The sequence below is a fragment of the Callorhinus ursinus genome, unplaced genomic scaffold (genome assembly GCF_003265705.2).
Source record: "Callorhinus ursinus isolate GAN/ISIS: 27379988/994484 unplaced genomic scaffold, GSC_fseal_2.0 scaffold5, whole genome shotgun sequence".
Lineage (NCBI taxonomy): Eukaryota > Metazoa > Chordata > Mammalia > Carnivora > Otariidae > Callorhinus > Callorhinus ursinus.
Genome location: NW_027397067.1, coordinates 82,814,704 through 82,841,021, shown reverse-complemented (window position 1 = coordinate 82,841,021; position 26,318 = coordinate 82,814,704). Strand labels below are relative to the sequence as shown.

The following is a 26,318-nucleotide window of genomic DNA, read 5'->3' as shown; positions in this document are numbered from 1 at the left end:
ATGTTAATTCCTGAGTACAGCAGAAGAGGTGACCAACAGTACAGAGTGAGTCCCCAGATCCACAGGCTCTGCCCCAGGCTGGACCCTGCTGGCACACGTGGAGAGCTGTGGGAAGCAGGCGAGGGGCAGGCACTGGCCCCAGGTTCCCAGGGAGTTCCTTGCTCTTCCCACTGTAAAGACCTCATCTGGTCACGAAATGCAGCGCAGTGGGCTCTCCCTCTGGGGGAGGCCAACTGCCAAGTTGTGAGGACGTGCAAGCAGCCCCGTGGCAAGGAACCAAGGCCTCCAGCCAGCAGCCCCACGAGGGCACTCTGGCGGAAGCAGACCCCAGCCTCAGCCGAGCCCTCAGACTGTCGCCACGTGAGACCCCGAGCCAGAACCACTCGGCTGAGCCGGGACGGATCCTGCACAGTGGCCGCAGAGCAACCCACGGCTGCCTCATAAAGGTACCCTGTTCCAGAATCACTGGCTACACGGCAGGAGATAACTAATGGAAATGGGCGGTCGTCTGGAGAGCAGAAAAAGTTGGATGCTCACTCACGGTTTCCCTAAACTAAGTTCCAGGTGGATTAAACAATAAAAGTGTATTAGGTAATAGGAGGCTCTGAAAAACAGTTTGCAGAATTCAAAAAGCTTTTCTAAATATAACAAAACCTATGCCAAAACATAAAAGATGGATCACAATGATGGAAACATTAGATAATTTTGGTGGCAGAGAATATCACGAACAGAGCCGCACGGCAAAGGACAAAGCAGGGGCAGGAATGACACACAGGACGGAAGGCTGGTCAGTATGGGAAACGAAAACCCAGCAGAACAACAGGAGACACGGACGGGCAGTTGTGGGGCAAGAGAAAACCGCATCGCGCCCACTTCTTGGCTCCATGACCCGCATCTCCACTCCTCCCGCCCTCCTGCTGAGTACACGATACTGAGCTGCAGTCTCGTTTCTCACTGTTACGGTTTCGGAGCTGTTCTCCGTAGGGATCTCAGACACTCTTGGTGAGCTTAGTTCTGGGGCATTTCATGAGACGTTTCTGCTGCTACTGTAAATGGCATGTTTTGGGTGCTGCCCACCTGGCCGCTCCATCGGTACCGGTGGAGGAAACTGCTGTCGTCTGGTAAGTTGCTCTTGCAACTGGTAAGCTTGCTGAGTTTATTACGTGTTCTAATGTCTGTGTGCTGATTCTGTCTGTACATGAGTGGATCTCCAGATGAGGGACTCACTCCTCCCTAAAACAAATACTGAGTGCTTACGAGTGGCAGGTACTGCACCAGGTGCCGAGACACGGCAGTGAAAACAGACGACACCCCAACCTCACGCGGTCTACAATGCAGCTGCGGAGAGGCGAGCAACAGGCAGGCAGGTGTCGAGTACGTTAAAAGGTGGTGAGTGCCACAGGGAGAAGCAAAGCAGGGGCAGGGACAGGGCGGGGAGGCCAGGCGACGGTCCACAAAGCCTCACGTCTCCGGGCCCCACTGAGTGGGCTTTCCTGCTCTGACCCTAAGGGAATGCACGTGAGTCCCACTCAAGAGGAGGTATGCTGGGGGTGTGGTGCATGAACTCTAACGAGTTCAAGAAGTTCCTCCCCTATTGCTAAGACTTTTAATGATAGTTGTTGAAAGTCATCAGAAGCTTTTTCTTCCTCAACTGAGGTTCCAGACACTCTTCCCTAATCTCTTTCTGAGAGGGAGCATCCTGACAGCTTCTCGGTCCCTCCTGTTTTGGGAGTAGAGCGCGGGATCCGTTAGCTTGAATGTGCACCTCAAACTACAGACTTAGTCTCCCCTGGACGACACTGACTTTACTCCATCAGGCAGCTCTGAATCTTTGCCTGGTCTCCAAACCCACGTGTACGGGACGGAAATTAGAAGTTGGGTAGAACTCAACCTTAGAGCCATGTGGGCCCTGTGTGTGTTGGAAGGAAGGAAGGAAGAAGGTCTTGGAAGACTATCTCCACTTGTTTGTTGGTTTAGTTGAGTTCTCTTTCTTCTCCTGCCAAGTTTGACATTTTTATTTTTTTAGGAATCTATCCATTTCACCATTTTTCAAGTTCAATAGCTTTGTTCAATCTCTCTAGGGCAGCGCTCCCCATGCCCTGGCTAGGAGGACCATGTGAGGCCAGGCCTGCGTTCCAGCTGCTGTGGGAGCAGGAAGGAGACCCACATCCCCCCCCCATCTCTCGTTTTATGCCCCTCTTCTCTCAGACAGTCCATGAACAGGCCTCGCTCCCTGCCACTCCACCCACCTGCCTCTGTGCTCCTGTGACCTCCACACATCTCCTCTGACCTGGGGGGGGCTGCACAGCTCATGGGCCCCCTGAAGCCCATCTCCAGTATTTTTCAGGACCCCTCCCCTTGTAGCCTTCCTGGGGCCCACAGCCAGTGCAGATGCCCCGAGGCCATCCAAGGCCTCTCTGTCCTGAAGGCTGCCCACTCCTGCCAAGGGGAGGAGCTTCATCCCAGGGGCCACACCCACCACGCAGGGAACCTTCCAACTTCAGAACCGCTAGGCTGGACAGCCCACCCCATTCTTGCTCCCTGCAAACCTCAGCAGGCATCTGCACCCAAGACCTGGAGATGGGTGGCACCAGGACCTGCCCCATCATACCGGCCCTGTCCCCAGCGTGTCCCCAGCGCCCCACCCCCAGTATGCCCCCCTGCACCCTACCCGTGGAGCCCCAGCCTGCCCTGCCACAAGGCACCCCCCCATTCCCATCCCCTGAGCATCCTACCTGAGTATGCAGAGCGGCCAGGAGTGAGTCCAGCTGGGCTTCCAGTGTGCGGCTGCCCACGCTCACCGCAGCCTCAAGGATCTGGCCCAGGCTCTGCTCAAGACACAGAGGAGAGGGCGCCTGGGTGGCTCAGTTGGTTGGGCGACTGCCTTCGGCTCAGGTCATGATCCTGGGGTCCCAGGGATCGAGTCCCGCATCGGGCTCCCTGCTCGGCGGGGAGTCTGCTTCTCCCTCGGACCCTCCCCCCTCTCATGCTCTCTCTCTCTCTTTCACTCTCTCTCAAGTAAATAAATAAAATCTTTAAAAAAAAAAAGACACAGAGGAAAGGGGCCATCGGTCCTACTTCAAGCCCCCAGCCCCGCCTCCTGGCCGCAAAGACCCCACCTCAGGGCTCAATAAGGGAGCCCTACCTCCAAGTCAAGAATTAAGAGAGGAGGGCAAGTCTCAGGACAGAGGGCACAGACAAGGTAAAGGACGCCTGGGCAGGGCAGGGCGTCGAGGAGAAATATGACCAGGCCCCACCCACCACTGAATCTAACAGCACTCTCTGAGCGGCCCTTCCCAGGTGCCTACACCCTCCCATCTGAGCCAGGTGGGGGCCAGTCAGTGGACAGAGCTCTGCACAGGCCACAGTGGGCAGGTGCGCACCTTGGACACGTGGAAGGTCTCGGCGTGCTTCTTGTAGAGGGCCAGGACTCCAGGCAGGAGCTTGGGGAGCTGCTCCTCCAGCTTCTCGCTAGGCAGCAGGTGGCTCATGGGCCCCAGGGCCTCCACCACAGCAAGCCGGAGCTGAGAGCAAGAGCACCATGGTGCTCAGGTCCAAACCACTGACCCAAGTGGAAAGGCAAAAGGCCCATTCACCAAGAACCCAAGGCCAGAAGTGAGGAAACCCACATTATCACATGACTAGGGGTTCTGAAAGGGGTCCAAAGGCAGAGAGGTCAGAGTGACCACGGCCAGGGTCTGGACAGCAGCCAGGCCAGGGAGGCCGTAAAAGAAACCCCCACCCCCACCCCACCCCCCAGCAATGCAGGAGCCTCCAGGCAGAGTGGGGAGGAAGGCAGAAAACAAGCCATATTCTCTAGGGACCTTGCACAGGGCACCGTCACTCCCTGACGAAACCCGCACCCCCTGAGCCAGGGGGTGGGGCATGGACAGGACTGGGAAGCCTGTGTGGGCAGTTGGCTCTACCCCTCCATGGCATCCCCTCCCCCAAAGCCTGCAGCACCGTGGGAGAGGCTCAGGCCATGGAAGCAGACCAGGACCCCGTGGGGGCGGGAGAGAGCAGCCAGCAAGGGGAGGCCACAGGTTCCCAACACACTGAAGAACGGTACCTTGGCTTCGCGGCTCTGCAGCCAGTGGTTAAAGAGGATGTCGTAGGCACTGAAGATGTCCGTGGCAAAGGTGTCCTTCCTGACCGTGGGGTCTGGGGCTTGGTCCAGGTTGGCCAGGTACTCCAGAGTGCTCTCGCTGAAGTGCTGCAGAACTATCCCAGGGGTGAGGGGTGACATCACTGGTTACCGCTGATCACACCATGTGCGCTTCGCTGCCCCTCCCGGCACCCCCACCACCTGCAAGACACCCTCCCGAGCACTGGGGCCAAGCGTGTGACTCCACGACTATACTGGGGTGAACGGCGTCCCCCACACCCACGTCCTTCCCAGAACCTCACAAGGCGACCTTTTTTGGAAAGAGGATCTTTGCAGATATAACTACTTAAGATATGATCGTGGCGGGCTCCTGGGTGGCTCAGTTGGTGAAGCGACTGCCTTCGGCTCAGGTCATGATCCTGGAGTCCCGGGATCGAGTCCCGCACGGGGCTCCCTGCTCAGCAGGGAGTCTGCTTCTCCCTCTGACCTCCCTACCTCTCATGCTGTCTCTCTACCATTCTCTCTCTCTCAATTAATAAAAATCTTTAAAAAAAAAAAAAAAAGATGTGATCGTGGCGGGGTATGGTGGGACCTAAATCCTACATGACTGAGTCCCTAGAAGAGGACACACACAGAGACACGGACAGACGAGTGTGCAGCAGGGCACAGAGCGGGGGAGAGACGGAGCAGAGCCACCCTCCGAGCACCAAGAAGAAACCAACCCTGGTGACAGCTATCTCGAACTTCTGGCCTCTGGAAGCGTGAGAGAATACTTTCATCTTTTTTTTTTTTTTAAGACATTATTTTTAAGTAATCCCTACACCCAACATAGGGCTCGAACTCACAACCCCAAGACCAAGAGTCGCACGCTCCACCAACACAGCCAGCCTGGCGCCCCACGATTCTCTCATGGGAAGTGCCCTTGTTTGGGGTACTATGTTACGGCAGCCCCGGGAAACTAGCACAGGTACCAATCACCCCAAACACCCTCAGTTCACAGCGCCCGGCCCCCGCCGGCCAGCTGTAAGGCAAAAAGGGGAGGTGCTGTGCCCACCTCACCCCTCACAGACGGACACAAATGCCGCACACTTTGCCAGGGTCACGGCCAGCGTGCTGCATCTCTGAAGGTGACTGTGAGGTGCAGAAGTCCAGAGATAAAGACCTACGAGTGGTCAGCAAGGGCTGACCCTGGTCAAGGGAGAGGCCGAGCTAGGGCCCTGTCGTGCAGCCCCCCTAAGGGCTCGGTAGCGGAGCCGGGGAATGGCCAGGAGAGCCAGCGACTCTCAAGGCCTCGTGGGGAGGGGACGCACCAGCCTCTGAGACCCCCTTGGAGGCGACCCCCAGGGATCTGCCACCTCACCCGGCAGGCTCACTTGCCCTGTCCAGTCCAGCTCTCACGTGGCCCACTTAACGCGGCTAACTTCTCAGCGTGGGCTCCCCAGTCCAACAGAAAGAATAAGCCTGACCCCTAGGTGTACATGAGGGCAATCAGAGTTATGAGTTCCCGAGAGAGAGAGAGAGAATTTAAAGAAATCTTAGAAGACGGGCGCCTGGGTGGCTCAGTCAGTGAAGTGTCTGCTTTCAGCTCAGCTCATGATCTCGGGGTCCTGGGACTGAGCCCCAAGCCCGGGCTCTCTGCTCCGCGGGGGCTCTGCTTCTCCCTCTGCCCCTCCCCCTGCCTGTGCTCGCTCTTCCTCTCTCTCAAATAAAATCTTTTAAAAATAAAGAAATTTCAGGAGAAAACCAGCTCCTGGAGCATCATGGGCCCCTGGAGGGTCCAGCCCAGGCGGACTCGCCCCCACCCGCCGCCGCAGGGGGCCAGACCCCTGCTCTCCTCCCTACCCACCCGAAGCCCTTGCCTCTCTGAGCTCCGTAATCAGGATGGTGGCCAAGCTGACCGGCGTTTCCTGGCATTTTGTAGTAGGTTTTTCAGGGTAACAGGCCACTATACTGCTGGAAGCTGAAACTGACCTTCCCAATTTGTTACTAGGTTTTGACGGTTACTCAGTTATACATATGCATGGGAGGTCGAAGAGCTGTTCTCCTATACCCTAACCCAAGCTCAATTTACTTTCCTCCAGAAGCAAGCGCTGGGGTTGCTCATAACGAGGCTGCAGCGCCCCATGCCACCTCCCCCAAGGCCAGGGCAGCCAGCTCATGTCACGCCAGCTTGGCTCCCCAGGCAGGGGTCACTAATGCCACCTCCGCACCTCCTGCCAGCATCCTGGGCCTCCCTTGGCCACGACCTGCCCATTCACATAGCAAGTCCATCAGTTCATGGCGCCCTCCCCTGAGCTGCCTTCTCCGCAGCGTCTTGGGGTGGGTGCTCGGAGGACCCCTCTGCCTGGAACCCCCCGCTCCAGGGCAAGCTGGGGACTTCACTCTTCCACCACTTGCTCCATTCATTCTTTCAAGGGTGTCTGCTATTTGAATGCAACTTCATGCCAATCCTTCCTTCTTTCTCTATTTTCCATACGTTTGTATTTTTGCTCTGTTTTCTGGGGAATTTCCTCAACCTTCTTTTCCATTTCTGGTCACCATCTGTCATCGTGTTTGTAACCCCAAAAAGCTCAGCTGTGCTCTCTGAAAGTAGCTGCCTCGTGGCAACATGCTCTGCTTTCCCTCTCCCCTCCCTGAGGGATTCATGACGCCTCTTCTTTCTTGCCCGCTTTCTTCTCCCTGGACTGTCCACTTCCCCCAAGTCTCGGGGTTCTGTTCCTCTCAGAGACTTTCCTCTGGGGTGGTACTCGGGGCTGCTGTCGGTGCTGCCGGGATGGCCAGGCCCACTGAGCGCCTGGCTGTCTGGGGGATGCCAACTCCACCTCTGGGCATCCCAGCTCTTCCCCACCTGGCTGAAGCGTCCTAGGAACTCAACCAGTGAGGACCTTCCAGCATGCACAAAGTCCTGTGCTTGGCCCAGGGCCACTGGCCTCAGTGGACACAGGCCCGCCTGCAAGGACAGGAGGCCTCGGCCCGCTCACAGCGAGCCATGCCAGCAGGAAGGGCCGCTCTTTCCTCCAGTCGCAGGCGGGCATGCTCATCTGTGGTGAGGAGCCGACACCCGGCTACGGGGACGTCCTGCAGCCGAGCATCTGCTGGTGAAACCCCCTTGCTTCACACGTGAGAGAAGACACAGATGTACTAAAAACTCCCAAGAGGAAGGAATCAGTTCTTCAGCACTGCGGGCCGGCCTCCTGCTCCAGGCCTCAGCAGCTGCAGGCTGCGATGTGTCCTTCCAAGGAGCTGCGTGGGGTGGACAGTGACTGTGCCCTGGGGCTCTTCTCACTCCCCTCCAGCCTTGGACGTACCAGTCCCAGCCGGGCCCCCAAGCCCCCTGCCTTGTTTTCAGCCCCTCCAAGTATATGCCGGCGCTCCCGCCCCCACACCCCGCACGGCCTGTCCCTTCTGTGTCCTGCTCTGCATTCCCGCTCAGTGGGAAACCCTGGGTCAGTGGCCCTGGGATCCTTGTCACAAATTCTCTTTTTAGCCAAAACTACGTTGAGGGTTTCCATATACAACCCAGGGAGTCTGCCATCACCCACAGCAGGAGGAGCCTATGAGAAGACAGGAAGGAGGCCATGGCAGGGACAAGGAAAATGGGACGAGGGGCCGGATGGAGGGTGGCAGAAGCTGGAGCCCCTGCCAGGGGCCCCAGGACCCAAGCCACTGAGAGCAGGTATCCCTGCCTCGACAGCCCCCAGGTGTGCACGGGCTGGTAGCTTCCCCAGGCTCCCGCCCACCCCCAGGGCACCAAGGAGCAACAGCAGGACAAGGCCAGCAGGCAAAGATCCAGCAACCCCTCAGCTGAGCTCTGGGTGGCCCCGACCCTATCCTGTCACCTGCCCCTCCCATGTCTGGGACCCTCCTAACCACAATCCTGCTCCGAGGGTCTCGGTTGACCTGGTGCCCCCTCCCTCCCCTCAGTGCCAGAGCTGGCAGCCAAAGGATAAGGGCAGTGGCTTCTGAGGGAGGCCCAGCCCCCCACTGCACCCCCTCTGTGTTTCAGGAGCCTCTGCTCCCCTTCCAACAGGAACGCCTCCCTTTCCACCAAGGGCCCGCCATGGTGCCATCTCTTGCCCAGACACAGGAGGAGGGAGGAGCGTGAATGCCCCTTTCCGAGACACCCAGCACTGGGCAGGGAGAAAAATGGGAAGTCTCTGCAGCTCTGGGGAGGTCTCCTCCTGCACCGCCACAAGTGTCCAAGCCTCGGGGCACTGCACTGTTAGGTAGAGGGGGTCCCTACCAATAGCCAGAAGCAGCCAGAAGCATCCAGAGGGAGAGGTCGAGCCTCCGCCCACACCTCTGCAGTCACCTGCGAGTACTCTGCCCGCCTCCTTAGCCTAAAGGACTCAGGACCCCCCACCAAGGCCAAGGGGCGGGCAGGCAGCTCCCAGGCCCCTCCGTGGAGACCTCGCCCGCCCTCAGGGACCCTGTCTTACCGCAGCAGAACGCCACCCTCATTGCATCGTGCTTGGCCATGCCCAGCATGGGCAGCATGGTGCTCAGGATGGACGTCAGGAAGGGCACCATGCCAAACACTGCAAGAGGGGGGGGGCGTGTGAGGGAGGCCCCGCCAGCACCCGCCTCACCTGGCCTGGTCTCCACGCACCGCCCCCCCCCCCCGCCCCGCCCGGTGTCCCAGGGAGAGGCAGACGGCGCCTGGGCCCGGTGCTGGAGAGGCCCTCCCGACTGGCTCTGGAATGCAGGTGGAGGCGGGCCAAGCGGTACCTACCATTGGAAGCCGCGAGGTTGGCGAGGGTCTGCACCACGAAGTAGTGTGGCAGGGCCCCAGGCTGGAACTTGCTCAGCAGCTCCTCCATCACCTTGCCAATGAACCGCTTCCCAACAGCCACCAGGACGTTGCTGGCGGCCTGCTGCCAGTCACAAACCAAGTCCTGTCCCCGGCCCCAAAACCTGCACTGAGGCATTCAGCAAACGAAGGAGCCAGGCCCCCACCCTCAAGCTGCCCAAGAGGCAACAGGGAGGCCTTCAGCCCCGTTTTGAGGCTCTCCCCAGGCCCTCCTCTGCCCAGGAGCAGGTGCCGAGCACCTGCCACCTCCACCTGCAGGGCAAGAAGAGTGCCGCACTGGAGACCAGGTCCCGTGCAGCGCCCAGCACCACCCTCCAAACACTGCGGTGCGGGCACCGACACCCTCACATCTGCCCTGGGGTTTAGGAAGGTTGCTCTCTGCTTCAATTTCCACCCCAAACGTTATGGGTGACCACATTCTTAATGCGCTTGGGTAGAAAGTTCTAGTGAAGAGGCTTCCCTCCCCAAGCCATGGAGGTGTGCCCATACCTTCGCCCTGGTCATCTCGCTGGAGGCCAGGAGGATGATGGCCCCGGCCTTGTCCTTGTGCAACTCACTGATGTGCCCGCTCACAACCGTCTCCATGGCCCTCAGGATCATCGTCCGGTAAGGATGTGCCAACTGAGCAGAGAAACCATTGAGGAAGGTCCTAGAAGGTGAGCCCAGCACCCAGGCACCCTGCTGATGCCTCCTGCTTTCTCTAGAGGGGCTCCTCCAAACAAAATCACCCGTGGCTGCCCCAACAAGGAGAAAAGGAACACACCTGACCACTCTTCGTGCGCCCAGAGCCTTAGTGCCCCGCAGAGAAAGGGCCGCGAGAAGCGGCTGTGGGCACATGACTGTCAGCAGTGCCCAGAGTGTTCTGTGCAAGACCCACGAGCAGCAGACGGCAGCCCTCCCCTCTGTGGCCAGGGTCTCCCGGCCAGAAGCTGCACTGCCCCGAGAGGTCCCATCACAACAGAGGTCTCTGCCACCAGGCATCTTTCAGGCTCCCAGTGAGTGCCTGTCAGAGGAGATCGCTTGGCTGGCCCTCCCACCTGAGGGCCCTCTCCTCACCCTCCCCACCCCAGGGTGCCCCGTCTGTCACACCCCTCCTCAAGCTGACAAATATGCCCAAGGGTCCTGAGACTAAAATGGAAGATGACGGCGCTGCCCGGTCCCTGCACCCTGCTCAGCCGCCATCCGAGCCTTTCTCCCCTGCTCCGGGTGAGCCCTGCACAAGTCCTGCCACTGGCCCAGACATCGTCTGCACCTCGCAGCTGCGACCCTGGGCACTCATCCTCGCCCGAACTGAGGATGTGTGCTGATGGCAAAGCTGCAGGTGGGGGCTGGGAGGACCGGGCCAGGAAGCCCAGACACCCCACTGCAATGCCAGAGCTGCGGAGAGGAGCCCAGCCCAGCCATGCGGAAGGCTCCATCGGCCAGGAGCCCCCGGGCGCTCACAGAGTCTGGAGGAGAGGGCAGGAAACTGGCAGGGGGCAGGGGAAGACCAAGACTGGCCTTTCCTGAGGACTGCCCCCCTCCAGGAATGGAGCATCCAGGTGAAGGGGGGGCACTCTGTGCCGCAGGTGGTGCCCAGGCCTGCGCCGCGGCAGGACTGAGCTTGCGTGACCAGAGACAAAGTGGCAAGAAAGAGAGATGACTCGGGCTGGAGGAACCGAGAAAAGCAGGGGTGTATAGTTGATGGGGCCGCCACTCAGGCCGGAGCACCGGCTCCCTCCTGGGGGGGCCACAGGCAGCCAGGCCCACAAATGGACATGATCTTTGCTCCTGAAAAAAGCCAACACATCATAAACATCTCTAGATATACGAACAGATCACATAATCTGACTTCATTTTTCTGGGGGAAAGCTCTAGTTTTCGGTTTTGGTCTCTCGGTAATAAATTTTGTCAAAATTCATTTGAGCACATAGACGAGGGTTTATCCCTGGGCTCTCGATCCTATATTCCCTTCATCTACGTGTCTGTCTCTATGTCCGTCTCCACCTGTTTGACTCCAGTGGCCCTGCAGTAGGTTCTGGAGTCAAGAAGTGTGAGTCCCCAGCTTTGTTCTTTTTTAACACTGTTTGGGCTATTCTGTTGAGATTCCGTATGAATTTTAGGATGGCTTTTCCTATTTCTGTGAAAAAACATCATTGGGATTTTGAAAGGGACTACAACAGCTGCTTATTTTTAAAGAAAACGTGGGTGTTTTCTCCCCCCATTTTCTATTAAAAGTTCCACGGGCAGAACACCAGTCGCATCAGGGCGAGATGCAGGGGGCTTCCCCTGACAGAGGTTTTCCACTGGGCCTCAGCAGGCTCTGCATGCACAGTGATAAAAGCACAACCCTCTGTCATTTGAGCGCAGCAGGAACTGAACTGGGACAGACAAGGGACAGGGCACTGGGCTCGCTGACTGCCAATCCAGGCCCAGAGTTGGTGTGTGTGAGATTTCCGGCTCAACGGGCTGACGTGTGGCGGGCTGCCAGTGAACCCATCATTCTGCCCTGCCCCCCACAACTGACCAAGTCTGCTTAAGAGACTAACCTGGACACCCAGGCCATGTGCAGGCCGGACCTTGGCCACGGGCAGTCCCAGGGCATGTGGTAACCACAGCAGCTGCAATGGAGGGTTTCCTCCGTGCTGAGTTATTCTGCTGGGGCGACAGTTCGAGTCTACTCAAGTGAGCAGCTTTTGCACACTCGGGTCAGGGCTGGGTGCTGGCGGTCACCACACACACTGACTTCACTACTGCGAGAGACTGTAGCCCCCGAAATTCCTATGTGGAAACCTAACCCCAAGCAATCAAAGTGGGAGGCAGGGTCTTCGGGAGGTGAGTAGGTCATGAGGGTGGAGCCCCATGGGTGGGACCAGAGCCTTCTAAAGAGACCCCAGAAAGCCCCCGCCTCCCCTCTGCCGTGTGAGGACACAGTGAGAAGGCGGTCTATACACCAAGAAGTGGGTCCCTGCCACACACGGAAGTTGCCAGCACGGTGACCTTGGACTCCCGGCCTCCGGAACCGGGACAAGTACAAGCTTGCTCTTGCTGGAGTAAGCCTGACAGGCCTGGATGGCTATTTTTGCCTCAGTTCCCTCAGTCACTTCCCACCCACCGGCCTGAGCGCCCCTGTGTGCGCCCTGCCCACGCTCCCTCCGGGGAGAGTCGACGGGCTCGGAAGCGTGCACACCGCCCAAGGCACGGCCCCATAAAGTATGGCTGTGATGAAGAGCAAGCACATGGCAGAACCTGGATGTGAGCAGCCTTAGGGCACAGGGAGGTGCCTGGAGAAGGGCACACGGTCTGCAGGACAGAGCTTCCTGCTTAACATACTTTTACCACAAATATGCAAATGTGAAGGAAGATATTTAAATTGGTTAAAGAAACCAAAAAGCCTAGAAGAGGGGGAAATTATAAATGAGTTAGAAAACGACAAGCAGGAAGCACGCTTAAATTTTGCAACGAATCGCTAAAACTAACAAAGACTCCTGTAGCTGCCTTCAGTAAGCACCCCTTGGCCGGTTCCGGTTCCTCAAGCGGTCAGGGCGGCCCCAATCTGCAGTCACATCAGACACCGATTCAGCACATCACGGATGGAGCCCCTCAGCCACACAGAGAAGCAGCGTGAAGCTCCATGAAGCCACGGAAGAGCCACGGTGGACAAACACGGGGCCCAAGCATGCATTCCTGCGCCATAAACGGTGCATCTCTAATCCCAATGCCCGCGGCAGTCCTAGTGGCTCCTACGCAAACACAGAAGCCCAGGAACAACTGGCTCAGTGGCCACTCGGTGGGACTGACCTGTTTCCCCAGGAGATGGCAGTTGATACACGAGAGCGAGTTAACTCCCACTATACAGAGATCCCTTTTTCCATATCAAGGTGTCAAATCAAACAAAGAGAAAAATGGTCTCTCGAGGCTGCAAAAGTCTCTTTCCCTTCCCGGAAGGGCCCACACCACACACAGAAAAACGAGAGATGGCACACAGTGATTTCAGAGGACAGTTCTCCGACAGCCCGGCAGGCCCCCCCATCAGGCACAAGCAGCGCAGGAGCCCCACGAGTCTGCTGCGGTGGCAGTCAGCAGGAGGGCAGTGAGAGAAAGGCCCCGCCTCCTCGGGCAGCCACCCCTTCCACCCCTACCCCTGAGCGCTGGCCCACCTGCTCCTCTTACCGTAGCTGATGACGAGGGGCCTTCTCTCCCCGGGGGACAGACAGACCCTGGCAGGGAGAGCTGTCCGGTCCCTGGCCAGTGAGTGAACGGGGATAGCAACACAGCCTCCGTGACAGCTGGACACCTTGCCACCCCCACCCAGTGCCCCCACACAGACCGAGCCGCCGGCCACAAGACAAGGCGGCTCTTCTGTCCTGGAAATGCCCCATCTCAAGGGAACCTGGACTGCAGGTGTGGCCTTCTGCCCACAGCAACCTGGCTCCACAGCTCCAGACCCATGCTCACCTACAGACCCCGCCCCAGAGAAGGGCAGCTCACCTCCCCACCCAGCCTGTGGCCCCAGGCAGGGAATACCTTCTCATGCTGCCACAGGTACTCCTCGCAGGCGCCGAGTGCTTCCTCTGGCTGTGCCTCGCCAAGGGCGCACAGGGCGCCACACACCTGCTCCTGTACCAGAGGGTCCTTGTCGGTGACGGCGTCCAGCAGGATGGCGGACAGCTCTGCAATGCCCAGTGTGCATGCTCAGGCCCAGCCAACCCCACCAGCCACCTTGCCTGCCTCAGCCTCGGAGCTGGAGGACGCCTGCCCCCTCACACTCTTGCACGTTTCCGTTGCCCCAGCGACCGCCCCTGACCCCCCACTGCCTGGCCACCTTGCCTGCCTCAGCCGTACGCACCCGAGGTACTCTTGCACCCACGCCGCCTCCCTCCACCTTGCTCGCCAGGGTCTCTGTCTGGGCTCCACTGGCCGTCTGCTCTGAGGGCACTCTGGCTAACTCCACCCTGACCTTATGCCCCAGGCTGTTTGCTGCACATCTCCTGCCCCCACTGGACCGTGGCTGCTATAAAAGGCAGGTGTTATAGGCTCAGGGCTATGTGGGAAGCTGCCCCCAGGTGGTCACCTGTCCCGTCCTGGGGACCACCCCAGTCCCACTAACTGCCCCCAAAGACAACTCATCATCCCATTCCTGCTGGTCAGTGCCCTACACTCAGAGCCAGACCTCTCCTGCTCAGTGGCCCCTGGACAGGACCCTGCCATCCTCAGTGTGCCCGGAGCCCAGGGCATGGAACCTGCAAATAAGCGCTTACAGGTCCTCAATCCTGGAGAGAGAGCTCCGTGGGGCAGCAAACTGCTGGCCCCAGCTTCAGGGACAGAGTGGACAGCCAGAGTGGCTGCTGGACTCACGTCTTGTGTAGAAAGGGGCAAAGGCACAGGGTCTCCTCTCCACAGGGCACAAAGTCCCCTGTAGCCAGCAAACACCATTCCCCATGCCACACTGAGTCCGCAGCCAAACTGTCCCCCTATGATTCAGTCGCTACAGAGACAACCACTTTGTTTTCTTTTTTGTTTTTACTGAACACAGAGAACGCATGCCCTGCAACAGTCCTTCCTTCGAGCCTCATTCACTCAATGCCAGGTGCTCCTCTGGGACCCAAACGCAGAAGCTAGGCGGTAATCCCCCCCCACCGTGTCCTGCCCTCGGGGCCCCACACACTCACTCTTCACGTAGGACTCTGTCATCCTGGCTTCACCTCACCCAGTGTGAACATGGACAGCTTCTTCTCAAACCTGGAATAAGCAAAAACACAGCAGTTAAGTCATACCCCTCTTCCATTTACAGACAGTCACCGTGTTTGTATAAAACAAGATTTCAGGGGTGCCTGGGGGGCTCAGTCCGCTAAGTCTCCAACTCTTGATTTGGGCTCAGGTCATGATCTTGGGGGTCCTGGGATCAAGCCCCACATGGGGCTCCCTGCTCAGCAGGGAGTCTGCTTCAGACTCTCTCTCCCTCTGCCCCCCTGCACTTCCCCCCTCAACTCATATGCACTCTAAAAATTTTTAAAAATAAAACTCATCAAAAAACTCCCAGGAATGGGGCGCCTGGGTGGCTCAGTCGATGAGTGTCTGCCTTCGGCTCGGGTCGTGATCCCAGTGTCCTGGGATCGGGCCTCACACATCAGGCTCCCTGTTCAGCGGGAAGCCTGCTTCTCCCTCCCCCACTCCCCCTGCTTGTGTTCCCTCTCTCGCTATGTCTCTCTCTGTCAAATAAATCAATAAAATCTTAAAAAAAACAAAAAAAAAACATGATTTCGGTGCCTTTTCCTGGAGGGAGCTATCTGCCACACCACGGCAGAGCCACTCACGGAGGACAGAAGGCAGCTTCCCTCAACAGCCACCAGTTCTCCTCTGCCCCACCTGGCAGCCCCACCGGGGTGATGTCAGCCCACACGGTGACCTGGGCAAGTGTGGTCACCACCTACAGCATCTTCCTTTACTCTGTAAAGAAGAGAGGGCATACATAAGGCTGACATCACCAACTGTGAGGGCACGGAAACCTGCCCCAAGGACCAAGAATGAGGGCCTTGATCACTGCAGGCTCCAGATTCCCTGTGCTTGAGAGTTCTAGCACAGCACAGAATGAGCCTCCTCATGGCTCAGAAAGACTGGTTGGGCAGCATGGGGATCTAGGTTCCTTGCCACCAGAAACCAACCATCCAAACAGCCCATAGCATTTGAGAGGTGCAGCTTTCGGGGCACCTGGGGAGCTCAGCTGGTCTTGGTTTCGGCTTGGGTCACGGTCTGAGGGTCGTGATATCAAGCCCTGCATCCGCCCCCATGCTCAGTGGGGAATCTTCTTGAGATTCTCTCTCTCTGTCCCTCTGCCCCTCCCTTGCTCGCTCTCTCTAAAATAAATACATCTTTAAAAAAAAAGAGAGATGCAGCTTTCAAACACTGCATGCTTTGAAGCAGCCCTTGCAACAGATGGACCCAAGAAGAAAGTCCATCAATATGCAAGTGCCTCTACCCCTTTATCACATGGTCACGAATTCAGACCTATGTCATACTCTCCAAGGTCCTTAAGGTCAGAGGGGCCATAGGCCATCAGCATGGTGGCTGACAGCCTCCTAACATGGGTGTCCTCTGTTTCCTGACGACCGCACCACCCCTTCACCGATCGCTTCCACCCTGGGTCCTCCCCTGATGACCTCTCAGACATAAAACGACAGAGACGATAAAGACGAGTTGCCATGACCTGCCCCTAACCAAGCAAGTGACACTCAGCTGGCTACGGACACACAGGAAGGAAAGAGCAAAGTGTGACATCACGGGGTGCGTGGTGGCAGAATTACAAGTGAGCGAGAAATCTAGTTCAGGAAGGCAGACTGGTCGCAAGCATGCATTCATCCCACCAAAACCTCAATGAAATGACAGAAAAGATGCAAGTTTTTATTTTATCTTATTCTTTTTAAGTTTTCTTTTTAACTAATCTCTCTACACCCAGCATGGGGCTCAAGCTCACAACCCCAAGATCAAGAGTTGCATGCAGGGCGCCTGGGTGGCTCAGTCGGTGAAGCGTCTGCCTTCGGCTCAGGTCATGGTCCCAGGGTCCTGGGATCGAGCCCTGCATCGGGCTCCCTGCTCAGCAGGAAGCCTGCTTCTCCCTCTCCCTCTGCTGCTCCCCCTGCTTGCGCTCCTTCTCTGTCAAATAAATAAATAAAAATCTTAAAAAAAAAAAAAGAAGAGTTGCATGCTCTACTGTCTGCACCAGCCAGGTGTCCCAAAGATGCAAGTTTTAAAAGAATAAATCCACAAGAGCACTAGAAAACAAGATAAAATTAGCAAACCAGAAATGTCCAGGAATCCCAGGCAGATAGAAAGCAGATGGAGAAGACTCTGGCTTAAAGATGCTGGCATCACCACGGTGTTTCTCCTTTCTTCCTGGAAAGCATCTAAAAGTAACAAGGAAAACAAGAAATAGAAACACACATTCCATTTGTGGCAGAGCAAGGCAAAAAACCGCAAACCCCAAAAGAATGAAGGGCTGAAAATGTCGCAGCTGTCAGCGGGTTCCAGAAAGAGCCCAAAGATACTTCTCAAAGGCGGCGGCACGTCGTCAGATAGACCCTAAACCCTGAATGCCTAGACCTGGTCTGTACCTACAAGGCAGAGCTGTCCCTGGGGCAGAGGCTTTGCTCTGTGAAAAGCCACAGCTGCCTATCTCCACTACCCAGGAAGAAGCAAGGGCTAAACCAACTCAAAATCAGCAAGTTTGGGATGCTCTTCATACGAGTGCAAAAGGCCACGTGCACCCAACTCAAACAGGAACAAAAAATAAGTAAACAAGATCAGCTCCTAGCCCAGATGGGAGTGATGGACCAACTTGCTCTCCTGAGCAGAACAACTAAAAAGGAATGGTAGCTCTGTCATCTCAGTGATGGACACATCAGGAAATGAAGGGCAGGAGCCTGTGGTCACTCCAGCTCACAGCCTGGAGGGTGCACCCAGGGGTCAGGACTCGGCGACACGCCTAAGTTGAGACAGACTGGGAGTAGTATCTTGGGAGACCCAGGTCCTGGCCGTTTGCAGACTCTAATACCGGAGAGAACTCCAGAGACCTGCAGAGGGTCCTTGGTCACTCAGCTGACTTCCTGGTCAGTGCTGGCTGGCAGAATAATGTCCCCAAAGAAGTCTATGTCCTCACCCCCAGAACCTGCGGATCTGTTACCTTCCGTGACAAAAGGGACTTAGCAGATAGAATTAAGGGTACAAGCCCTGTGCTGGGGGGATTATGTGCGTGAGACCAGCCCAAGTATGTAAGTCCTTAGATGTAGAGAACTCTTCCCAGTGGGGTCAAGGGGGTGAGACGGAAGAGGAAAGAGGAGGGATCCAAAGTGTGGGCAGGGCTCAAGCCTCCACGGCCGGCTTTGAAGGCAGGAGGCGGCTCTGGACCACAGAGTGTGGGTGTACTCTAGAAGTCAGGTACGTCCCTTAGTTCACAGCCGGTGACCAAACAGGGACTTTGTTCCTGCAGCCACAATGAACCAAATTCTGCCAACAACCAGAAAGAGCAGGAAACAGATTCTCCCCAGAGAGCCCAGAAAAGAGCACAACCCTCCTGACCCCTGGGCTTTAGCCTGGTGAGATCTACGTCAGACATCTGACCTCAAGAACTTTAGGGTAACAAATATATGTTGTTTAAGCCACAAGTGTATGGTAATTTATTACAGCAGCAGAGGAAAATTAATACAAGCACCATGTTTAAGAAGAAATTACCAAAGGCCAGGGAAAGAACTACCCAAAAGGATTAGCAGAAACAATCCTCAGAACTCACAACAGGCCAAGAATGGGGCTGCTCCCAGCAGCCAGAGGGGAAAACATCACAACGCACAGAGTATTGGGAAGAACATTCAAAATGGTTTTGCCTCAATAAAAAAGTAAAATTAGGGGCTCCTGGGTGGCTCAGTTGGTTAAGCGACTGCCTTCGGCTCAGGTCATGATCCTGGGGTCCCGGGATCGAGTCCCGCATCGGGCTCCCTGCTCGGCGGGGAGTCTGCTTCTCCCTCTGACCCTCTTCCATCTCGTGCTCTCTCTCATTCTCTCTCTCTCAAATAAATAAAATCTTTAAAAAAAATTTTTTTAAATAAAAAAGTAAAATTAGCCGTAAACTAAATGCTGTTCTGGTCTCACCTAACAAAGCTAAAAGTAAGACCTGAGAAGATCAAATTGTTCCTAAGTCACTCAGCTACATCCCAGCACAAAGTTCAAGAATAATAATAAGGGGGCGCCTGGGTGGCTCAGTCGGTTGGGCGGCTACCTTCGGCTCAGGTCATGATCCCAGGGTCCTGGGATCGAGCCCCACATCAGACTCCCTGCTCTGCTTCTCCCTCTCCCTTGTGCTTTCTCTCTTTCACACTCCAATAAATAAAATATTTTTTTAAAAAGAATGATAATAGGAACACAAAAATATCCAGCACCAACAAGGTAAACTAACAATTTCTGGCATCTAATAAAAAATTACCAGGCATGCAAAGAAGCAAAAAAAATACAACCACAAGGAGGATGAATCAATAAATATAAACTGATCCAGAAATGATGCAGAAAAATTAGTGAACAAGGACATTTAGACAATTATAACTGTGTCTCATATACTTAAACCACAAAAAAGACTGTATATGTTAACATAAAGAGGTTAAAGAAAAAGGATGGTAAGAGACAAGGCTGACAGTAGTTATAAGAAAGCTGGAGTGACTGTCAATATTAGACAAAGCAGATTCCAGAGACATAACAATCCTAAACATTTATGTGCCTAATAACAGAACTTCGAAATACACAAAGCCAAAACTAATGAAAATGCAAGAAACCAGACAAATATAAATTACGGCAGAGATTTCTCTATAATTGGCGAAACAATTGTACAGATAATCAGTAAGAGTACAAAAGACCTGAACAATACTGTCAACCAACTTGACCTAAGTAGTATTTACAGAACCATTTTTTCATTAACAGTAGAATATATATTCTTCCCAAAAGCATTCTTTCCAAATGGAATATTTTTCAAGACTGACTATATTCTGGGCAGTAAAACAAATCTCAGTAAATTTAAAAGAGTTCAAGTCATACAAAGTATGTTCTCTGACTACAATGGAATTAAAAGTCAGTAAGAGAAAGCTATCTGAGAAATCCCCAAGTATTTTAAAAACTACTTAATGTGCTTCAAAATAATACATGAGGCAAAAAAGAAATCAAAAGTAAAATTAGAAAGCATTTGAAGTGAATGAAAATGAAAAAATACACCAAAATTTGTGGGAAATTTATAGCACTAAATGTCTGTATTAGAAAGGAAGAATCAGGGCGCCTGGGTGGCTCAGTTGGTTGAGCGACTGCCTTCGGCTCAGGTCATGGTCCTGGAGTCCCGGGATCGAGTCCCGCATCGGGCTCCCTGCTCGGCGGGGAGTCTGCTTCTCCCTCTGACCCTCCTCCCTCTCATGCTCTCTATCATTCTCTTTCTCTCTCAATTAAAAAAAATGAGAGGTGATATCACTAGATTCTAGAGATATGAGAAATTAGAAATAAATTAGAAAATAAAAATACATTATGAATAACGTTATGCCAGTAAATCGAACTTTTTTTTTTTTAAGTAAACTAAACATCTTAAAAGAAATAGACAAGTCAGGGGCACCTGGCTGGCTCAGTCAGAGGCATGTGAGACTCTTGATGTCAGGGTTGAGTCAATTATATCTCAATAAAAAACTTAAAAATAGACAAGTTCCTTAAAACACATAAACTACTAAAGCTCACACAAGAGGAAATAGATAACCTAAACAACATAATAACTAATTAAGAAATTGAACTTGTAGTTAAAAACCTTCCCACAGAGAAAGCTCTAGGCCTAGAGGGTTCCCCTGGAGAATTCTGTCAAACATTTAAGGAAGAAATAATACCAGCTCTACATGAATTCTTCCAAGAAAGCTGAAAATAAGGGAATACTTCCCAACTGATTTTATGAGGCCAGCATCACTCTGATAACAAGAATAGACAAAGATATTACAAATAATGAACACCACAGGCCAATTTCCCTTGTAGACACAAATGAAAAAAAATTCCTTTTTTTTTAAAGATTTATTTATTTATTTGTTTGACAGAGAGAGAGAGAGAGTGAGAGCAGGAACACAAGCAGGAGGAGTGGGAGAGGGAGAAGCAGGCTTCCTGCCGAGCAAGGAACCTGATGTGGGGCTCGATCCCAGGACCCTGAGATCATGACTCGAGCCAAAGGCAGACACTTAACAGACTGAGCCACCCAGGTGCCCCACAAATGAAAAAATTCTTAACAATATTTTATCAAATCATATACAACATGTAAAAAGAGTAATACATCATGATCAAATGGGGTTTATACAAGGTTGGTTTAGTATTTTTAAGCACAGCCAATGTAATTCACATTAACAGACGAAAAAAGGAAAAAAAAACATATAATTGTTTCAATAAATGCAGAAAAAGCATTTGTCATAATCCAACATCAACTTGTCATAAAAATTATCAGCAAATAGAAATAAAAGGGACTTCCCCAACCTGATAAACAGCATCTAAGGGAAACCTATAGGAACATCATTCCTAAATGGTGAAAGACTAAATGCTATCCCTTTAAATTAGGGAACAAGGTAAGGATGTCTGCTCTCACCACATCTATTCACTATCGTAGTAGAGGGTCTAGCCAGTGCAATAAGGCAAGAAAAAATAATAAAAGGCATTCAAATTGAAAAGAAGGAAATAAGACGGCTTTTATTCACAGGTAATATGATTGTTTATGTAGAAAATCCTACAGAATCTACAACTGGGACTAGAATCAATAAGTCGCTAGTAAGAACACAGGATGTAAAGTCAGTATTAAAAAAATCAACTGTATTGGGACAACTGGGTGGCTTAGTCGGTGAAGCGCCTGCCTTTGGCTCAGGTCATGATCCCAGGATCCTGGGATTGAGCCCCACATCAGGCTCCCTGCTCCGCAGGAAGCCTGCTTCTCCCTCTGCCTGCCACTCCCCCTGCTTGTGCTTTCTCTGACAAATAAGTAAAATCTTTAAACAAACAACTGTATTTCTATTTGCTAACAATAAACAATCAAAAATGGAAAGTCATGCCATTTGCTGAGTAAAAAAATATGAAATATTTTCCCCACCCCCAAAATATGAAATATTTAAAAATAAATTTGTCAAAAGATGTGTTAGACAATACACTAAGCCTATCAAACATTGCTGATATATATTTTTTAAGATGTATTATTGGAGAGAGAGAGAGAGCACGCACACGTGAGTGGGGTGAGGGGCAGAGGGGGAGGGAGAGGGACAAGCAAACTCTGCACTGAGCATGGAGCCAGGCATTGGGCTCCACCTCGGGACCCTGAGATCACAACCTGAGGGGAAACCAAGAGTCGGGGGCTTAATTAACTGTGCCACCCAGGCGCCCCACATTGCTGAGAGATATTAAAGAAAACTTAAATAAATGGAGAGATACATTGTGCAAAGATATCAACTCTTCCCAAACTGATCTATAGATTAAATGGATTCCAGTCAAAATCCCAGTAGGCTTTTTGTAGAAACTGGACTAATTCTGGGAACCTGGGTGGCCCAGTTGGTTAGGCGACTGCCTTCAGCTCAGGTCATGGTCCTGGAGTCCCGGGATGGAGCCCCACATCGGGCTCCCTGCTCAGCGGGGAGTCGGCTTCTCCCTCTGACCCTACCCCCCTCTCATGTGCTCTCTTTCTTGCTGTCTCACATAAATAAATAAAAATCTTAAAAAAAAAAAAGAAACGACTAATTCTATAACTCCTGTGGAAATGTAAGGACTTAGAACAGCCAAAACGATTCTGAAACAAAACAAAACAAAATTGGAGGATTTATACTACCTGACTTTAAGACTTACATAGCCAATTGATTTTCAACAAAGATACAAAGTCTCTTCAGTGGAGAAGGGATAGTCTTTTCAATAAATAGTGCTAAACATCTACATGCAATAAAACAAACTTCAGCCTATACTTCACACCACATACAAAAACTCAAAATGATTTACAGACCTAAATGTAAAAGTTAAAACTATAAACTTTCTGGGAGGAAAAAAAAAAGCAGAAGAAAATCTCTATGATACCAAAAGCAAAAGCTATGGGGCAGAGGCGGCGGGGAGGACTTGATAAACTGAAATTCATCAAAAAAATTCCTCTCTTAAAAAACAATAAAAACGGTTTATTTATTTTAGAGACAGAGAGGAAGAAAGAGAGCACGAGCCAGGTGAGGGGCAGAGGGAGAGAGAAAGGGGAAGCCGACCTGCGGCCTGATCCCAAGACCCTGAGCCGAAACCAAGAGTCAGAGGCTTAATGGACTGAGCCACCCTGGCCCCCCAAAAAATTTATGCTCTTTGAATACACTGTTAAGGCAATGAAATTAATGACACCAAGGCACACCACTCAGTAACAAACACACTATAAAAAACATCAGCACCCCCCCCCGCCATTGCTCCTTTCCCTACTTCTGCCCATCACACAAGGCAGTAGATGCCCTACTCCCCCGCCGGGGTCCTATCCCTGATGACTGGTTCACTTGGCCATCCTGCCTCGGCCACTTCCATGCCTCCCCCGTGCTCAGAGTGCTGATCTTTGCCAACACTGATCCTAGCATGATGCCACACTGCTGCTTACCCCTCCTCCTGCTGCCCACAGAACCTAACACCTCCGATGTGGGCTGTCCCGACCTAGACCTGAACCCCTCACTGCTTCTCTCTCACCCCTTTACATTCCAGGTGTCCCGGCCACACCTGAAAACCTCAGGCCCCGCGCTGGCCTCTCGGCACCTCCGCTTCTGCCTGTCCTCCGCAAGCATGCCCCGCGCTGGCCTCTCTACCACAGGGACTCCTGCTCCCTCCTCAACGGCCAATTCCCGTTACCTCGCCCAGGACACTCCCAACCTTCCAGCAAGGGATCCAATATTCCCACAACCCTTTGTTCATATGATGAATATGGGATCAGTACAAAATATTAACAGTTGCATGCTCCAGTCCGCCTGCCTTCTCCAGTGCACTGCAAGGGAAAAAGTTTTGATTTTTATCCTTAGTGTGCACAGCATTTTTTAAAAAAAACTGTTCAGGGGCACCTGGGTGGCTCAGTCAGTTGAGTGTCCGACTTTGGTTTCAGCTCAGGTCATGGTCTCATGAGTCGTGGGATCAAGCTCCAAGCTCAGCTGGGAGTCTGCTGTAAGATTCTCATGGTCTGTCCCTCCCCCTGACTCGCTTGCTCGTGTTCTCTAAAATAAATGAGTATTTTCTGGGGTGCCTGGGTGGCTCAGTCGTTGGGCGTCTGCCTTCGGCTCAGGTCATGGTCCCAGGGTCCTGGGCTCGAGCCCCGCATCGGGCTCCCTGCTCCACGGGAAGCCTGCTTCTCCCTCTCCCACTCCCCCTGCTTGTGTTCCCTCTCTCGCTGTGTCTCTCTCTGTCAAATAAATAAATAAAATCTTTAAAAAATAATAAAATAAAATAAAATATTTTTAAAAAAGGAATAAAGGAATAAAAAGAGGAAGGAACAAAATCAAAATCCTCCCATATGACTCAATGTTGTAAGGCTCAATTTTCCTGAATCTACAAGTATATGAATCAGGATATTGGAGGGTATTTGATGAAATGGTCCAAAATTCAATTGGAAGATTAATGTCCAAGAATAGCCAATTAAGAAAAAAAAAAAGAATAGCCAGTTAAATTTTTAAAAGTGTATTAAGAGGAAGAACTGTCCTATATTATGTTAAAGTGTATTAAATCAATGGAAGTATATACAAAGTCCAGAAATGAACACCAAGAAGGAAGAAAAGATATTACACAAGAAAGACAGAGTTTTAAATCATACGGATTAGTCAATAAATAATGTTGAAACAACGAGTTAAACACTCAGGGAAAGCACCAGCCTCCCCACACGTCTCCTCACCGCAACATGAACTCCAGATGCACATAAGAGTTAAATGGAAAGATGAAACGCAAAAGTCCGAGTAGAAAGCACAGCTAAATCTTTTACAGTCTTGAAGTAGGAAAGGATGTCGTAAGCCAGACGCAAAACCCAGACATGTTAACGAACACTGTTCAGTTTGACTATTAAAAACTGTTAAGTTTCTGAGTCAAAAACATATGTAAAACTTGAAAACCGTAACCATACTTACACCAATGCACACGACCCTACGTGCTCACACACCTCATCCGACCAGCAGAGCACAAGGTCAGTGAGAGACAAAGTAGGAGGAGTCATTCATAAGAGACACACCAAGAGGTTCCGCCTGTGCCACAAGGAAAGGCTTGGCGGGCGGCCCGGCGCCCAGCACGCTCCGCGCTCCGCCAGCAGCAGACGTCCCCGGTGCGGTGGGCATCACGTGGTAAGGGCAGTCTGCAGAGCCCGCAGAGCACCGGCCGCAAGCCCAAACGGTCGCACCCGTGATGGGATCACCCACGTTTTGAAACCCTCACACGACGCACAGAGGTGTTAGAAAAAACACAAATACCACAGGGCTCTGGTCAGACGCTAAAAAGCAACCACCAGGAGAAAGCGGTGGGCAGGTGAGTGCGTAGAAACTACAGTGGAAAGAGCAGAGCCTGACCGTCCTAGAAACTACAGTGGAAAGAGCAGAGCCTGACCGTCCTAGAAACTACAGTGGAAAGAGCAGAGCCTGACCGTCCAGTGGGAAAGCAAAGAGTGCACAGCTGAGCAAGACCACTGCGGAAGGTCCCCGCCCCAGGCCGGATGGTCCGTGTGCGGACGCTGGACACAGATAGCCGCAGACCCTGCTCTCTACGGACACAGACAAACGTGAGGAGGTCGCTGATGGCAAACCGGGACGAATGCTCCACAGGGGAAGGGGGTGCAAACAAGGAAGGGTCTGGGCCTGGAAGGCACCCTGCATCTTGCAGGAAGCGTGTGCTGAGCACTGCCTGCCCAGCCACTACCTTAGAGGCACCGTCTCTTTTAATACACAGAGCCAAGCAGGTCTGAGAGAAACCCATCACTAGTGAGCAGCTACTTAACAGTAGGGCAGGACTCACCCAGGACCAGCTCCCACGGGCTCCACTCTACGCCCGTGCTGTGACGCAGAGTAGCACAGGTCGTGGAGACAGGGCCAAGCAGGTCTCCCTGCCGGGTCCCACACATCATAGCTGAGTGAAGAAGCGGCTTCCTCCTCATTCACCTCAACTAAGCAGTCATTCCACCACATATGCTAAGTCGACCAGGCCCCGTCTAAGCCCCCAGAGTCCAAGCCCTTGGCTTGAAGGACGCCCATGTGTATTACGGCTGCCACATGACATGGCAGAGGATAACAGAGGTGCTGGGCCAACTGCACCAAGCCCAAAGCGAGTCAGAAGGAGGCATGGGAGGCGAGGAGGCCATGGACACCACTGGCCAGAGGCAGCCATGAGCCTGTCTGAGGGTCAGGCCACCATGTGGGGACATGGGAATGACCCAGCCCTGCAGCAGGCCCCTGGACTTTCCCTTCTAGCACAGCAGCCAGAGAACAATTTCCAGAGTCACCAACAAGAACCTGGGCTGGTGACCCAGAAAAGGCAGTCCAACAGCACATTGCTTACAGTACCTTGGGAGCACTGTTTCTCAACATAGGCCACGCTGAGCTGTGTCACTGGGTTCGCATGTAAACCCCCAAAGCCAGGTGGCCCTTCAGCTCAGCAAAGTAAGCACATTCCTCATAACTCCAGCAGCCAGTATACCCTGAGCACTGGCCAGGAGCCCACAAGAGCCACAGGAGCTTTCTTGGACCAACCTCAAGGAGATCAAATAATTCAGCTCATTGAAGAGGGAGATCTGGAGTAGCTGATCACATACTAGCCACAACCTGACCGCTCAGCTGGGCCTCAGTGGACCCTGGGTCTGAAAACTAAGTGCAGACACAGGCTTCCAAGCACATGGGACTAGCGGTGAATGCGAGCAAGCACCAGCCC

The 26,318-nt window shown here is 53.2% G+C and overlaps 1 protein-coding gene across 21 annotated transcripts in view; it reads right to left on the bottom strand.

Annotated features, from left to right (window-relative positions):
• The window catches only part of MROH1 (maestro heat like repeat family member 1), a 65,757-nt gene that overhangs the window by 37,874 nt on the left and 1,565 nt on the right, over positions 1-26,318 (bottom strand). For 8 of the 21 annotated variants that reach the window (XM_073893373.1, XM_073893384.1, XM_073893385.1 and 5 more), the window contains exons 2-11: positions 16,694-16,798; positions 15,212-15,344; positions 14,567-14,636; positions 13,422-13,567; positions 9,405-9,536; positions 8,838-9,000; positions 8,545-8,643; positions 4,070-4,221; positions 3,384-3,524; positions 2,736-2,828 (exon numbers count right to left, since the gene is read on the bottom strand). In XM_073893373.1, the coding sequence (XP_073749474.1) occupies positions 2,736-2,828; positions 3,384-3,524; positions 4,070-4,221; positions 8,545-8,643; positions 8,838-9,000; positions 9,405-9,536; positions 13,422-13,567; positions 14,567-14,588 (948 nt within the window). In that variant the 5' untranslated portion in view covers positions 14,589-14,636; positions 15,212-15,344; positions 16,694-16,798. Of the gene's footprint in view, positions 1-2,735; positions 2,829-3,383; positions 3,563-4,069; positions 4,222-8,544; positions 8,644-8,837; positions 9,001-9,404; positions 9,537-9,678; positions 9,962-11,443; positions 11,572-13,421; positions 13,568-14,566; positions 14,637-15,164; positions 15,185-15,211; positions 15,345-16,693; positions 16,799-26,318 lie in introns of those variants that run through there. The other 13 variants (XM_073893380.1, XM_073893381.1, XM_073893382.1 and 10 more) reach the window with 10 other exon arrangements.